The 13,447-nt window shown below is 45.6% G+C and overlaps 1 protein-coding gene across 1 annotated transcript in view; it reads left to right on the forward strand.

Annotated features, from left to right (window-relative positions):
• The first annotated feature begins 984 nt into the window (after nucleotides 1–984).
• LOC140390422 (zinc-binding protein A33-like) overlaps nucleotides 985–13,447 on the forward strand; it is a 41,422-nt gene continuing 28,959 nt past the window's right edge. The window contains exons 1-5 of the mRNA XM_072475565.1: nucleotides 985–1,629; nucleotides 1,720–1,815; nucleotides 1,909–2,142; nucleotides 3,556–3,578; nucleotides 9,188–9,303. Of these exons, the coding sequence (XP_072331666.1) occupies nucleotides 1,156–1,629; nucleotides 1,720–1,815; nucleotides 1,909–2,142; nucleotides 3,556–3,578; nucleotides 9,188–9,303 (943 nt within the window). The 5' untranslated portion in view covers nucleotides 985–1,155. The remainder of the gene's footprint in view (nucleotides 1,630–1,719; nucleotides 1,816–1,908; nucleotides 2,143–3,555; nucleotides 3,579–9,187; nucleotides 9,304–13,447) is intronic.

The following is a 13,447-nucleotide window of genomic DNA, read 5'->3' on the forward strand; positions in this document are numbered from 1 at the left end:
TAAAGACTTGTTTTACTGTCCCTCGCCATTATTATTGTCTGTACATAAAATTATCAAATTCTACAGTGAGAATATGCTCTCAAATATACAACTGGGCTTCATAACAAAAAAAAACTCTGCTTCTCCCTCCACAGATGGGTTTTGCCAGCACTTTGTGTTTTCATTATCTATCCCTTTGGGATGTGGTTTTCAGCCCCTCCCATTTTCCATTGGTCTGCCCCACATTCTTTCCCCCACAGCTGGAATGTACTTTCTCAATGCCTGGGAGGGCAGCCCTGTCTGAGATGTGAATTCACAGATACAAGGTTCCTGATCCAGTCTTTGAGGATCTGAAGATTTTGTTTTCTATTTTCAAACATGACCTTAATTTCCTCAAACAGATAAAAAAAAACAAGTTTCGTGTTCATTCTGTGCGATACAAAGTCATCTTGGAATTCGAGTGTCGCTGTCAATGTGTCAACTCTCTCTCCCTGAATCAATGCCTGTGACAGCGAGTTCCCCATTCTCCCCACTCTCTGTGAAGAACAGTCCTCAACACATAACCCTGCTTTGTAGTCACATTGCTAATGCGTTACCGCACTTTGCAATAAGGTCTCCGCTTCTAAAATATTGAATCGGACAGGAGGGGCTTTGAGACGGGCGGGGTTAGTGGAATGCGCTGCAAAACCGCAGGACTTCACTTGCTGGCAAATAACATCAAACCTCAGGTTCAAACCCTTTAAAGATCTTCTCTGTCGCCGTTATGAAAATTACACTTTGACATTTGTGACACTTCCTGTCCCAGGTCGAGCGCGACAATTCTGAACACAATCCCGTTCATGGAACTTGCACCTTGTTTCACCAGAGGCTTTTTATTCGGCAGCGAGTTCAGGCTGGAGACATGGGCAATGCAATGGGCAATGCAACATCGACTCCCCCCCGCCCCCACCCCCCCCCCCCCCCCCCACCCACCCAACCACTCCCCCTCTCTCTCCCTGTCAACATTCCTGGAGCCCAAAAGGGTTCCATTTTTCCCCTCTGGACTTTGACCCAGTTTATTCTTCACACTGCGCGAGGATTAATCAACTCGTGTGAAAGTCGAGATCACATAGAGCAGTTTGTGATATTTATCTTGAGTATCGCAGCGAAGGTCATCAGCAAATCGCGGAACTGAAGATGTGTAGGAATGCAGTAACACCCAAAAGCGAAACCAGTTTGAATCAGGAAGTGCTGAGTGTGAACATGGCTCTCAGACAGCAGGTCCAGAGTTTGGCCGAGGAGACAATTTGTCCCATTTGTCTTGATTTCTTCACTGATCCGGTAATACTGGATTGTGGACACAACTTCTGCCGCTCCTGTATCTCCCAGTGTTGGGAAAAGGAGATAAACTCCTGCCCGGAATGTAGAGAGGAGTTTCCGGAAAGAAACCTCAGGATAAATCGGGCCTTGGGGAATCTGGCCGAGAAAACTCGAAAATTAAATCTGAATCGGAAAGAGAAGGAAAGTAAACTTCACTGTGAGGAACATCAGGAAGAACTGAAGCTGTTTTGTGAAACTGACAAGAAATTGATCTGTCTGATTTGTAGAGATTCGCGGGAACACAGAGAGCACCGCTTCCTTCCGGTTAGAGAAGCTGCTGAAATCTACAAGGTAAAGGGGAAATATTTTATAAACCGATCAGTTTTATCACATTTTTATGGTCTAACACTTTCATTCTGTGATTTTTACTCCCAATCTCAGGATCAGCTGAAATCTTCCTTAGATTCTCTCACAGTGAAGAAATCGGAGTTTCTCGAAACGGAACTGAAACAGAAAGGGAAGATTTCTGAAGTTAGGGTAAGGTCTCCCTGTGCTGATTTTCTGGGATCTCGGTTAGTTTTGTTCCCTTTATCGCGGGACATTGATTATGTTTCACATTTCATTTGGTAGGAACAATCGAGCAGTCTGCAGACCCACATCACATCCGAGTTCAGTAAAATGCACCAGATTCTCATTGGGAAAGAGCAGCGTTTACTCAGAGATCTCAGGGAAGAAGAGAAGAGGATTCTAGAACCAATGGAGAAAAACCTTCGAGAGATTCAGGAGAATTTAAATTCTATTGAGGAGAAACTCTCAAAGTTTCAGAAACAGATGGAGCAAAAAGACGAGCTGATATTTTTGAAGGTGAGGGAATATATTGCGGGTCAGTTGAGTGAAACTTCACAATTACAAAGTAACTTGATTGTCACATTTTTATTGTCACATGTACCAAAGTACAGTGAAAAGTATTTTTCTGCGCCCAAGGGAACGTACACAGTACGCACATAGGAGACAAAAATTATAATCAACAGAGTACATTGACAAATGGTACATGAACAGTGATTGGTTACATCGTGGAATAAGGGGCCAAGCAAAGCAAATACATGAGAAAGAGCAGCACAGGGCATCGTAAATAGTGTTCTTACAGGTATCAGATCAGTCTGAGGGGAGTCGTTGAAGAGTCTAGTAGCTGTGGGGAGGAACTGTTCCTATGTCTTCAGACTTGCCTGATGTAAGGGCCTGGAAGAAGGCAACGCCTGGGTGGGAGGGGTCTCTGATAATGCTGTCTGCCTTCCTGAGGCAGCGGGAGGTGTAGACAGAATCAATGTGGGGGTGGCAAGCTTGTGTGATGCGTTGGGCTGAGTTCTCCACACTCTACAGTTTCTTGTGATCTTGGACCGAGCAGTTCCCATACCAATCTGTAATGCAGCCAGATAGGATGCTCTCTATGGCACATCTGTAGACGTTTGTTAGAGTCGATACAGACAGGCCGAATTTCTTGAGCTTCCGTAGAAAGTAGAGACATTGTTGGGCTTTCTTGACTGTTGCATCAACGTGACTAGACCAGGACAGACTGTTGGTGATGGTGATCGCCAGGAACTTTAACCTATCGGCCATCTCACTTCAGAGCCATTGATGCAGACAGGAGTGTGAGTGTGAGTCGTGCTACGCTTCCTGAAGTCGCAGTTCCTTGGCATTTCCGACATTTAGAGAGAGGTTGTTTTCGGAATACCATGCCACCAAGTGATTTATCTCCCTTAAATAGTCTGATTCATCATTGTTTGAGATGTGGCACACCTCAGATAACTGATGATAATTGTGAAATAAATATAGAATTTACTGACATAAGAGAAGCGGAATTCAACTGAAATTGTTTCCCTTCCTGAACTGTTCTGCTGTTGGGAACTAACGGTTTCCACACTGTCTGCAGATTCCTGGGAATACATGTCACCTCCTGAGGATGAATTTTCTAGATCTTTGTTTTGCCCAAATTTAATTTTCTCCTGGAACTCCCATTGTAATCTAGTTCCAGTTCCATATTGTGAGTGTGTGGGTGTGTCTGGTACGGTGTGTGAGAGTCACTGTGTCTGTAAACTTTGAACTGTGATGCTCAGTTCCAGTTTATTTGACTCTCCACAACCTTCCTTCCAAAATCCATCACTTCACACCTACGTGTGAAATCTCATCTGCTCTGAGTCTGCTCATTTCACCAGCCTGTCTAACTCCTCCTGGAATCTGTTACAGTCGTCTTCACTGTTCCCCATTCATTTCTTTCAGGAGGAAGCTTGTCGGAAGAGAAGGTAGGACATGTTCTTTCCTGAAACTCTGCAGAGTTTCCTTTCAAAAAGCCTTCGAATTATGTTCTGATTTTTCATTATTTACTGAAATAACTCAGTATAGTGTTCTTAGGGTTTTATTTCTTTGTTGTTGTCCATCAGGCCATGAAAACTCGGTGTATAGTTCACGGACGAGTATTTTATAATAGCCATCTTTATGGTTGTGATTAAACATAGAACATAGAACATAGAAAATACAGCACAGAACAGGCCCTTCGGCCCACGATGTTGTGCCGAACCTTTGTCCTAGATTAATCATAGATTATCATTGAATTTACAGTGCAGAAGGAGGCCATTCGGCCCTTTGAGTCTGCACCAGCTCTTGGAAAGAGCACCATACCCAAACTCAACACCTCCACCCAACACCAAGGGCATTTTGGACATTAAGGGCAATTTATCATTGGCCAATTCACCTAACCCACCCGACGTGCAGACTCCGCACAGACAATGACCCAAGCCGGAATCGAACCTGGGACCATGGAGCTGTGAAGCAATTGCGCTATCCACAATGCTACCGTGCTGCCCTTAAGAACAAATAAATCTACACTATATCATTTTACCGTCATCCATGTACCTATCCAATAGCTGCTTGAAGGTCCCTAATGTTTCCGACTCAACTACTTCCACAGGCAGTGCATTCCATGCCCCCACTACTCTCTGGGTAAAGAACCTACCTCTGATATCCCTCCTATATCTTCCACCTTTCACCTTAAATTTATGTCCCCTTGTAATGGTGTGTTCCACCCGGGGAAAAAGTCTCTGACTGTCTACTCTATCTATTCCCCTGATCATCTTATAAACCTCTTATCAAGTCGCCCCTCATCCTTCTCCGCCCTAATGAAAAAATGCCTCGCACCCTCAACCTTTCCTCGTAAGACCTACTCTCCATTCCAGGCAACATCCTGGTAAATCTTCTTTGCACCTTTTCCAGAGCTTCCACATCCTTCCTAAAATGAGGCGACCAGAACTGTACACAGTACTCCAAATGTGGCCTTACCAAAGTTTTGTACAGCTGCATCATCACCTCACGGCTCTTAAATTCAATCCCTCTGTTAATGAACGCGAGCACACCATAGGCCTTCTTCACAGCTCTATCCACTTGAGTGGCAACTTTCAAAGATGTATGAACATAGATCCCAAGATCTCTCTGCTCCTCCACATTGCCAAGAAATCTACCGTTAACCCTGTATTCCGCATTCATATTTGTCCTTCCAAAATGGACAACCTCACACTTTTCAGGGTTAAACTCCATCTGCCACTTCTCAGCCCAGCTCTGCATCCTATCTATGTCTCTTTGCAGCCGACAACAGCCCTCCTTACTATCCACAACTCCACCAATCTTCGTATCGTCTGCAAATTTACTGACCCACCCTTCAACTCCCTCATCCAAGTCATTAATGAAAATCACAAACAGCAGAGGACCCAGAACTGATCCCTGCGGTACGCCACTGGTAACAGGGATCCAGGCTGAATATTTGCCATCCACCACCACTCTCTGACTTCTATCGGTTAGCCAGTTCGTTATCCAACTGGCCAAATTTCCCACTATCCCATGCCTCCTTACTTTCTGCATAAGCCTACCATGGGGAACTTTATCAAATGCCTTACTAAAATCCATGTACATTACATCCACTGCTTTACCTTCATCCACATGCTTGGTCACCTCCTCAAAGAATTCAATAAGATTTGTAAGGCAAGACCTACCCCTCACAAATCCGTGCTGACTATCCCTAGTCAAGCAGTGTCTTTCCAGATGCTCAGAAATCCTATCTTTCAGTACCCTTTCCATTACTTTGCCTACCACCGAAGTAAGACTAACTGGCCTGTAATTCCCAGGGTTATCCCTAGTTCCTTTTTTGAACAGGGGCACGACATTCGCCACTCTCCAATCCCCTGGTACCACCCCTGTTGACAGTGAGGACGAAAAGATCATTGCCAACGGCTCTGCAATTTCATCTCTTGCTTCCCATAGAATCCTTGGATATATCCCGTCAGGCCCGGGGGACTTGTCTATCCTCAAGTTTTTCAAAATGCCCAACACATCTTCCTTCCTGACAAGTATTTCCTCGAGCTTACCAATCTGTTTCACACTGTCCTCTCCAACAATATCGCCCCTCTCATTTGTAAATACAGAAGAAAAATACTCATTCAAGACCTCTCCTATCTCTTCAGACTCAATACACAATCTCCCGCTACTGTCCTTGATCGGACCTACCCTCGCTCTAGTCATTCTCATATTTCTCACATATGTGTAAAAGGCCTTGGGGTTTTCCTTGATCCTACCCGCCAAAGATTGTTCATGCCCTCTCTTAGCTCTCCTAATCCCTTTCTTCAGTTCCCTCCTGGCTATCTTGTATCCCTCCAATGCCCTGTCTGAACCTTGTTTCCTCAGCCTTACATAAGTCACCTTTTTCCTCTTAACAAGACATCTAACCTCTCTTGTCAACCATGGTTCCCTCACTCGACCATCTCTTCCCTGCCTGACAGGGACATACATATCAAGGACACGTAGCACCTGTTCCTTGAACAAGTTCCACATTTCACTTGTGTCCTTCCCTGCCAGCCTATGTTCCCAACTTATGCACTTCAATTCTTGTCTGACAACATCGTATTTACCCTTCCCCCAATTGTAAACCTTGCCCTGTTGCACGTACCTATCCCTCTCCATTACTAAAGTGAAAGTCACAGAATTGTGGTCACTATCTCCAAAATGCTCCCCCACTAACAAATCTATCACTTGCCCTGGTTCATTACCCAGTACTAAATCCAATATTGCCCCTCCTCTGGTCGGACAATCTACATACTGTGTTAGAAAAGCTTCCTGGACACACTGCACAAACACCACCCCATCCAAACTATTTGATCTAAAGAGTTTCCACTCAATATTTGGGAAGTTAAAGTCGCCCATGACTACTACCCCATGACTTCTGCACCTTTCCAAAATCTGTTTCCCAATCTGTTCCTCCACATCTCTGTTACTATTGGGGGGCCTATAGAAAACTCCTAACAAGGTGACTGCTCCTTTACTATTTCTGACTTCAACCCATACTACCTCAATAGGGTGATACTCCTCGAACTGCCTTTCTGCAGCTGTTATACTATCTCTAATTAATAATGCCACCCCCCACCTCTTTTACCACCCTCCCTAATCTTATTGAAACATCTATAACCAGGGACCTCCAACAACCATTTCTGCCCCTCTTCTATCCAAGTTTCCGTGATGGCCACCACATCGTAGTCCCAAGTACTGATCCATGCCTTAAGTTCACCCACCTTATTCCTGATGCTTCTTGCGTTGAAGTATACACACTTCAACCCATCTCCGTGCCTGCAAATACTCTCCTTTGTCAGTGTTCCCTTCCCCACTGCCTCATTACATGCTTTGGCGTCCTGAATATCGGCTACCTTAGTTGCTGGACTACAAATCCGGTTCCCATTCCCCTGCCAAATTAGTTTAAACCCTACCGAAGAGTACTAGCAAACCTCCCTCCCAGGATATTGGTGCCCCTCTGGTTCAGATGCAACCCGTCCTGCTTGTACAGGTCCCACCTTCCCCAGAATGCGCTCCAATTATCCAAATACCTGAAGCCCTCCCTCCTGCACCATTCCTGCAGCCACGTGTTCAACTGCACTCTCTCCCTATTCCTAGCCTTGCTATCACGTGGCACCGGCAACAAACCAGAGATGACAACTCTGTCTGTCCTGGCTTTCAACTTCCAGCCTAACTCCCTAAACTTGTTTATTACCTCCACACCCCTTTTCCTACCTATGTCGTTGGTACCAATGTGCACCACGACTTCTGGCTGCTCACCCTCCCCCTTAAGGATCCTGAAGACACGATCCGAGACATCCCTGGCCCTGGCACCCGGGAGGCAACATACCTTCCGGGAGTCTCGCTCGCGACCACAGAATCTCCTATCTATTCCCCTAACCATTGAATCTCCTACAACTATTGCTTTTCTATTCTCCCCCCTTCCCTTCTGAGCCCCAGAGCCAGACTCCGTGCCAGAGACCTGACCGCTAGGGCCTTCCCCCGGTAGGTCATCCCCCCAACAGCATCCAAAACGGTATACTTGTTTTGAAGGGGAACGGCCACGAGGGATCCCTGCACTGTCTGCCTGTTTGTTTTTTTCCCCCTGACTGTAACCCAGCTATTCTTGTCCTGTACCTTGGGTGTGGTTACCTCCCTGTAACTCTTCTCAATCTCCCCCTCTGCCTCCCGGATGATCCGAAGTTCATCCAGCTTCAGCTCCAGTTCCCTAACACGGTCTTTGAGGAGCTGAAGTTGGGTGCACTTCCCGCAGGTATAGTCAGTGGGGACACCGGTGGTATCCCTCACCACCCACATCCTACAGGAGGAGCATGTAACTGGCCTAGCCTCCATCCCCTCTTACCTTAAAGAATATAGCTGCTGTGTGGACTAACTAGATCTCCGCCCTCCAACTCTGCTCCCAGTCAGCTACACTTCCTGTAAACTCCTGGCTCTCTTCGCACTCTTTGTGGAAATGTCGGAAACAAAATGAAAGGAGCACCTTACTCCCTCCTCACCTAACTCCCTCGGTCACCAAACTCTCACTATCGCACTCAAAAAGCACCAAATTCAGCACTCAGTGATTATTCAGCAAACAGTATTAGACTTTTTTATATAACTGTTCTACAATATTGTATAAATGACAAGATGTCAGGTAAATAATACAACCTGGTCCCCAAGCTGGAAGAGATCACTTGCCTGATGTTGGCTGTTAGTGTCTGTGACCTTCCGACTGACCCTGAGAGAGCCGCACGGTCCATGTATCCAAGGAGAGGGTCATCCATGTCCCTGCATGGAGCCTGAGCAACCCGAGAAAGTCAGACGTTAAAGGGGGAACGGGTGCTAATTTTATTCGATAACATAAACTGGCTCCGTGTCCTTAACAAAAACAACAGCAACTACTTGTATTTATATAGCACCTTTAATGTAATATAAAGTCTGAAGGAGTTTCCCAGGAGTGTCAAAAGGCACAAATCGACACATACGCACATCAGGAAATATTAATCCGGACGACGGAGGTGGATTTTAGAGAGTGTGATTGAGGAAGAAAGAGAGACGGAGAGGATCAGGGAGGGAATTCCAGAGCTCAGGACCTGGGCAGCTGAAGGTCCAGCTCCCAATGGGGGAGTGACTAAAATCAGAGATATTCAAGATGCCAGTAGAGGAGAGCAGGATTCTCGGTGGGTTGTGGGATCAGTTATTAAGGATGAACATTAAGTTGCAGATGTTTTCAGACTGTCTTTGTTCTCCAAACTTTGTTTGTAAAACAGCAAGTGGACAGGCTAAATGTTTCTCTTCCCCTGTGATTTGTGATATCCCGGTAACTAATCTGTTATCAGACTGTGAACCTTTTTCAGGACATGGGGGTCTCCATTCTCTGCCTTTGAATCTCCAAGTTATCCCTTTCCCAGTTATAGAAACGTGATTAATATTTCACTAAGTATATTTTCTCTATCATCAAAAATGCTGAAAACGTGACCATTTACATACGTTCTAAAATCTTCTAACAAAAATAAATTGATTGCATTTTTTTAACATACAGGATTAGTGAGGAGATTCACAAACTCTCCGTATCTGCTGCCGCCCTGTCTATCGGAAAGTTCAAAGGCCCTTTACAGTACACAGCGTGGAGAGAAATGATAAACTCCATTAACCCCGGTAAAACTCTTCTATTCATTTTCCTGATTTTAAATCCAGTTGTGAAGGGACTAAAGGGTCTCCAAGGTCCCAGATTAAATATTCACTTTACCGGTTGTTAATCCCCGGGAGCCTCTCCATTCTCATATTTGACTCTCTGTGGGTTCCTCTGGGTGAGTGTCTGTAGCCATCAGCACCGTGTGTCAAAGCAGTGAAGGGATCTGTATAACCAGAGGAATCGAGCACCAATCTCAGGATGGGAAACCCAATTTGTAGAGGAGACTGGACTGGTCCCGTCTGTCATTCTGGGAAACATTTTTTATCATTGTTTATCGGGAAGACATTGAGACATTAGAGAGCAAGTGTTAAACAGCAGATAATCTGGTTGTTGGAATTGGACACCTTCATCAAGAGGAGGGGCTGCAGAAACTGTGAGTCTGCACTGGATAAGGGAGGGAGTGTGGTGATCTTATTTCATAGAATTTACAGTGCAGAATGAGGCCATTCGGCACATCGAGTCTGCACCGGCTCTTGGAAAGAGCACCCTACCCAAGGTCCATACCTCCACCCTATCCCCATAACCCAGTAACCCCACCCAACACTAAGCACAATTTTGGACACTATGGGAGATTTAGCATGGCCAATCCACCTAACCCACACATCTTTGGACTGTGGGAGGAAACCGGAGCACCCGGAGGAAACCCACGCACACACGGGGAGGTTGTGCAGACTCCGCACAGACAGTGACCCAAGCCGGGAATCAAACCTGGGACCATGGAGCTGTGAAGCAATTGTGCTATCCACAATGCTACCGTGCTGCATTATTGAAATGTTCAAGGTTCAAAACAGAAGGGAGAATGTAAAAGTACACAGGTTTAACACAGTCACAGAGTCCAGATCAAAGTCAGTATACGTTTCAATCTAGAATAGGGATTTTGGATTGAGTGAGGTTGATTTTTTGAGTGACTCCATTGATGGAGCAGATAGTGAACCAGTGAAGCCACTGCTCACTCTGTGAATTTGCTCAGAGGCCCAGTCCATTCTGAGGGCTGATCTTCAGAACAATATCACTGTCCAGTTTAGAACATAGAACATTACAGCGCAGTACAGGCCCTTCGGCCCGAAATGTCGCGCCGACCTGTGAAACCACTCTAAAGCCCATCTACACTATTCCCTTGTCATCCATATGTCTATCCAATGACCATTTGAATGCCCTTAGTGTTGGCGAGTCCACTACTGTTGCAGGCAGGGCATTTCACGCCCTTACTACTCTCTGAGTAAAGAACCTACCTCTGACATCTGTCCTATATCTATCTCCCCTCAATTTAAAGCTATGTCCCCTCATGCTAGACATCACCATACGAGGAAGAAGGCTCTCACTGTCCACCCTATCCAATCCTCTGATCATCTTGTATGCCTCAATTAAGTCACCTCTTAACCTTCTTCTCTCTAATGAAAACAGCCTCGAGTCCCTCAGCCTTTCCTCATAAGATCTTCCCTCTATACCAGGCAACATTCTGGTAAATCTCCTCTGCACCCTTTCCATCCTTCCTATAATTCGGCGACCAGAATTGCACGCAATACTCCAAATGCGGCCGCACCAGAGTTTTGTACAGCTGCAACATAACCTCATGGCTCCTAAACTCAATCCCTCTACCAATAAAAGCTAACACACAGTACGCTTTCTTAACAACCCTCTCAACCTGGGTGGCAACTTTCAGGGATCTATGTACATGGACACCGAGATCTCTCTGCTCATCCACACTGCCAAGAATCTTACCATTAGCCCAGTACTCTGTCTTCCTGTTATTCCTTCCAAAATGAATCACCTCACACTTTTCTGCATTAAACTCCATTTGCCACCTCTCAGCCCAGCGCTGCAGCTTATCTATGTCCCTCTGTGACTTGCAACATCCGTCCGCACTGTCCACAACTCCACCGGCTTTCGTGTCATCTGCAAATTTACTCACCCATCCTTCTACGCCCTCCTCCAGGTCATTTAAAAAAATGACAAACAGCAGTGGCCCCAAGGCAGATCCTTGTGGTACACCACTAGTAACTGGACTCCAGTCTGAATATTTCCCATCAACCACCACCCTTTGTCTTCTTCCAGCTAGCCAATTTCTGATCCAAACTGCTAAATCACTCTGAATCCCATGCCTCCGTATTTTTGGCAGTAGCCTACCGTGGGGAACCTTATCAAACGCTTTACTGAAATCCAAATACACCACATCAACTGCTTTACCCTCATCCACCTGTTTGGTCACCTTCTCAAAGAACTCAATAAGGTTTGTGAGGCATGACCTATCCTTCATAAAACCGTGTTGACTATCTCTAATCAATTTATTCCTTTCCAGATGATTATACACCCTATCTCTTATAAACCTTTCCAAGATTTTTTTGCCCACAACAGAGGTGAGGCTCACTGGTCTATAGTTACCGGCATTGTCTCTACTCCCCTTCTTGAACAAGGGGACAACATTTGCTATACTCCAGTCTTCTTGCACTATTCCTGTAGACAAAGATGACTTAAAGATCAAAGCCAAAGGCTCAGCAATCTCCTCCCTAGCTTCCAAGAGAATCCTAGGATAAATCCCATCCGGCCCAGGGGACTTATCTATTTTCACAATTTCCAGAATTGCTAACACCTCCTCCTTATGAACCTCAAGCCCTTCTAGTCTAGTAGCGTGAATCTCAGTATTCTCCTCGACAAAATTGTCTTTTTCCTGTGTGAATATTGATGAAAAATATTCATTTCGCACCTCTCCTATCTCCTCGGACTCCAAGTACAACTTCCCACTACTGTCCTTGACTGGCCCTACTCTTACCCTAGTCATTCGTTTATTCCTGACATATCTATAGAAAGCTTTAGGGTTATCCTTGATCCTACCTTCCAAAGACTTCTCATGTCCCCTCCTGGCTCTTCTTAGCTCTCTCTTTAGGTCCTTCCTAGCTAACTTGTAACTCTCGAGCGCCCTAACTGAACCTTCATGTCTCATCTTTACATAAGCCTCCTTCTTCCTCTTGACAAGGGAACCACGGTTCCCTTGCTCGACCACTTCCTCCCTGCCTGACAGGTACATACTTATCAAGGACACACAGTAGCTGTTCCTTGAACAAGCTTCACATTTCCATTGTGCCTATCCCCTGCAGTTTTCCTCTCCATCCGATGCAGCCTAAGTCTTGCCTCATCGCATCATAATTGCCTTTCCCCCAGATATAACTCTTGCCCTGCGGTATATACCTATCCCTTTCCATCACTAAAGTAAAGGTAATCAAATTGTGGTCACTATCACCGAAGTGCTCACCTACCTCCAAATCTAACACCTGTCCTGGTTCATTACCCAGTACCAAATCCAATATGGCCTCACCTCTCGTTGGCCTATCTACATACTGTGTCAGGAAACCCTCTTGCACACATTGGACAAAGACGGACCCATCTAAAGTACTCAAACTATAGCGTTTCCAGTCAATATTTGGAAAGTTAAAGTCCCCCATAACAACTACCCTGTTGCTTTCGCTCCTATTCCAGATTCATCTTTGAAAAACTTTCCTCTACATCTCTGGAACTTTTCGAGGCCTATAAAAAACCCCTAACAGGGTGACCTCTCCTTTCCTGTTTCTAACCTCAGCCCATAGTACCTCAGTAGATGAGTCCTCATCAATCATCCTTTCTGCCACCGTAATACTGTCCTTGACTAACAATGCCACCCCTCCCCCTCTTTTACCACCTTCCCTGCGTTTACTGAAATATCTAAGGCACGGCACCTGCAACAACCATTCCTGTCCCTGCTCTATCCATGTCTCTGAAATGGCCACAACATCGAAGTCCCAGGTACCAACCCATGCCGCAAGTTCACCCACCTTATTCCGGATGCTCCTGGCATTGAAGAAGACACACTTTAAACCACCTTCCTGCCTGCTGGTACACTCTTGCAACTTTGAAACCTTACTCATGACCTCAGTACTCTCAACCGCCTGTATACTGGAGCTACAATTCAGGTTCCCAAGCCCCTGCTGAACTAGTTTAAACCCTCCCGAAGGGCATTCGCAAATTTCCCCTCCAGGATATTGGTACCCCTCTGGTCCCGGTGTAGACCATCCTGTTTGTAGAGGTCCCACCGACCCCAGAATATCCCCAATTATCCACAAATCTGAAACCATC

Source organism: Scyliorhinus torazame, chromosome 14 (assembly GCF_047496885.1).
Source record: "Scyliorhinus torazame isolate Kashiwa2021f chromosome 14, sScyTor2.1, whole genome shotgun sequence".
In the NCBI taxonomy this organism is placed as follows: domain Eukaryota; kingdom Metazoa; phylum Chordata; class Chondrichthyes; order Carcharhiniformes; family Scyliorhinidae; genus Scyliorhinus; species Scyliorhinus torazame.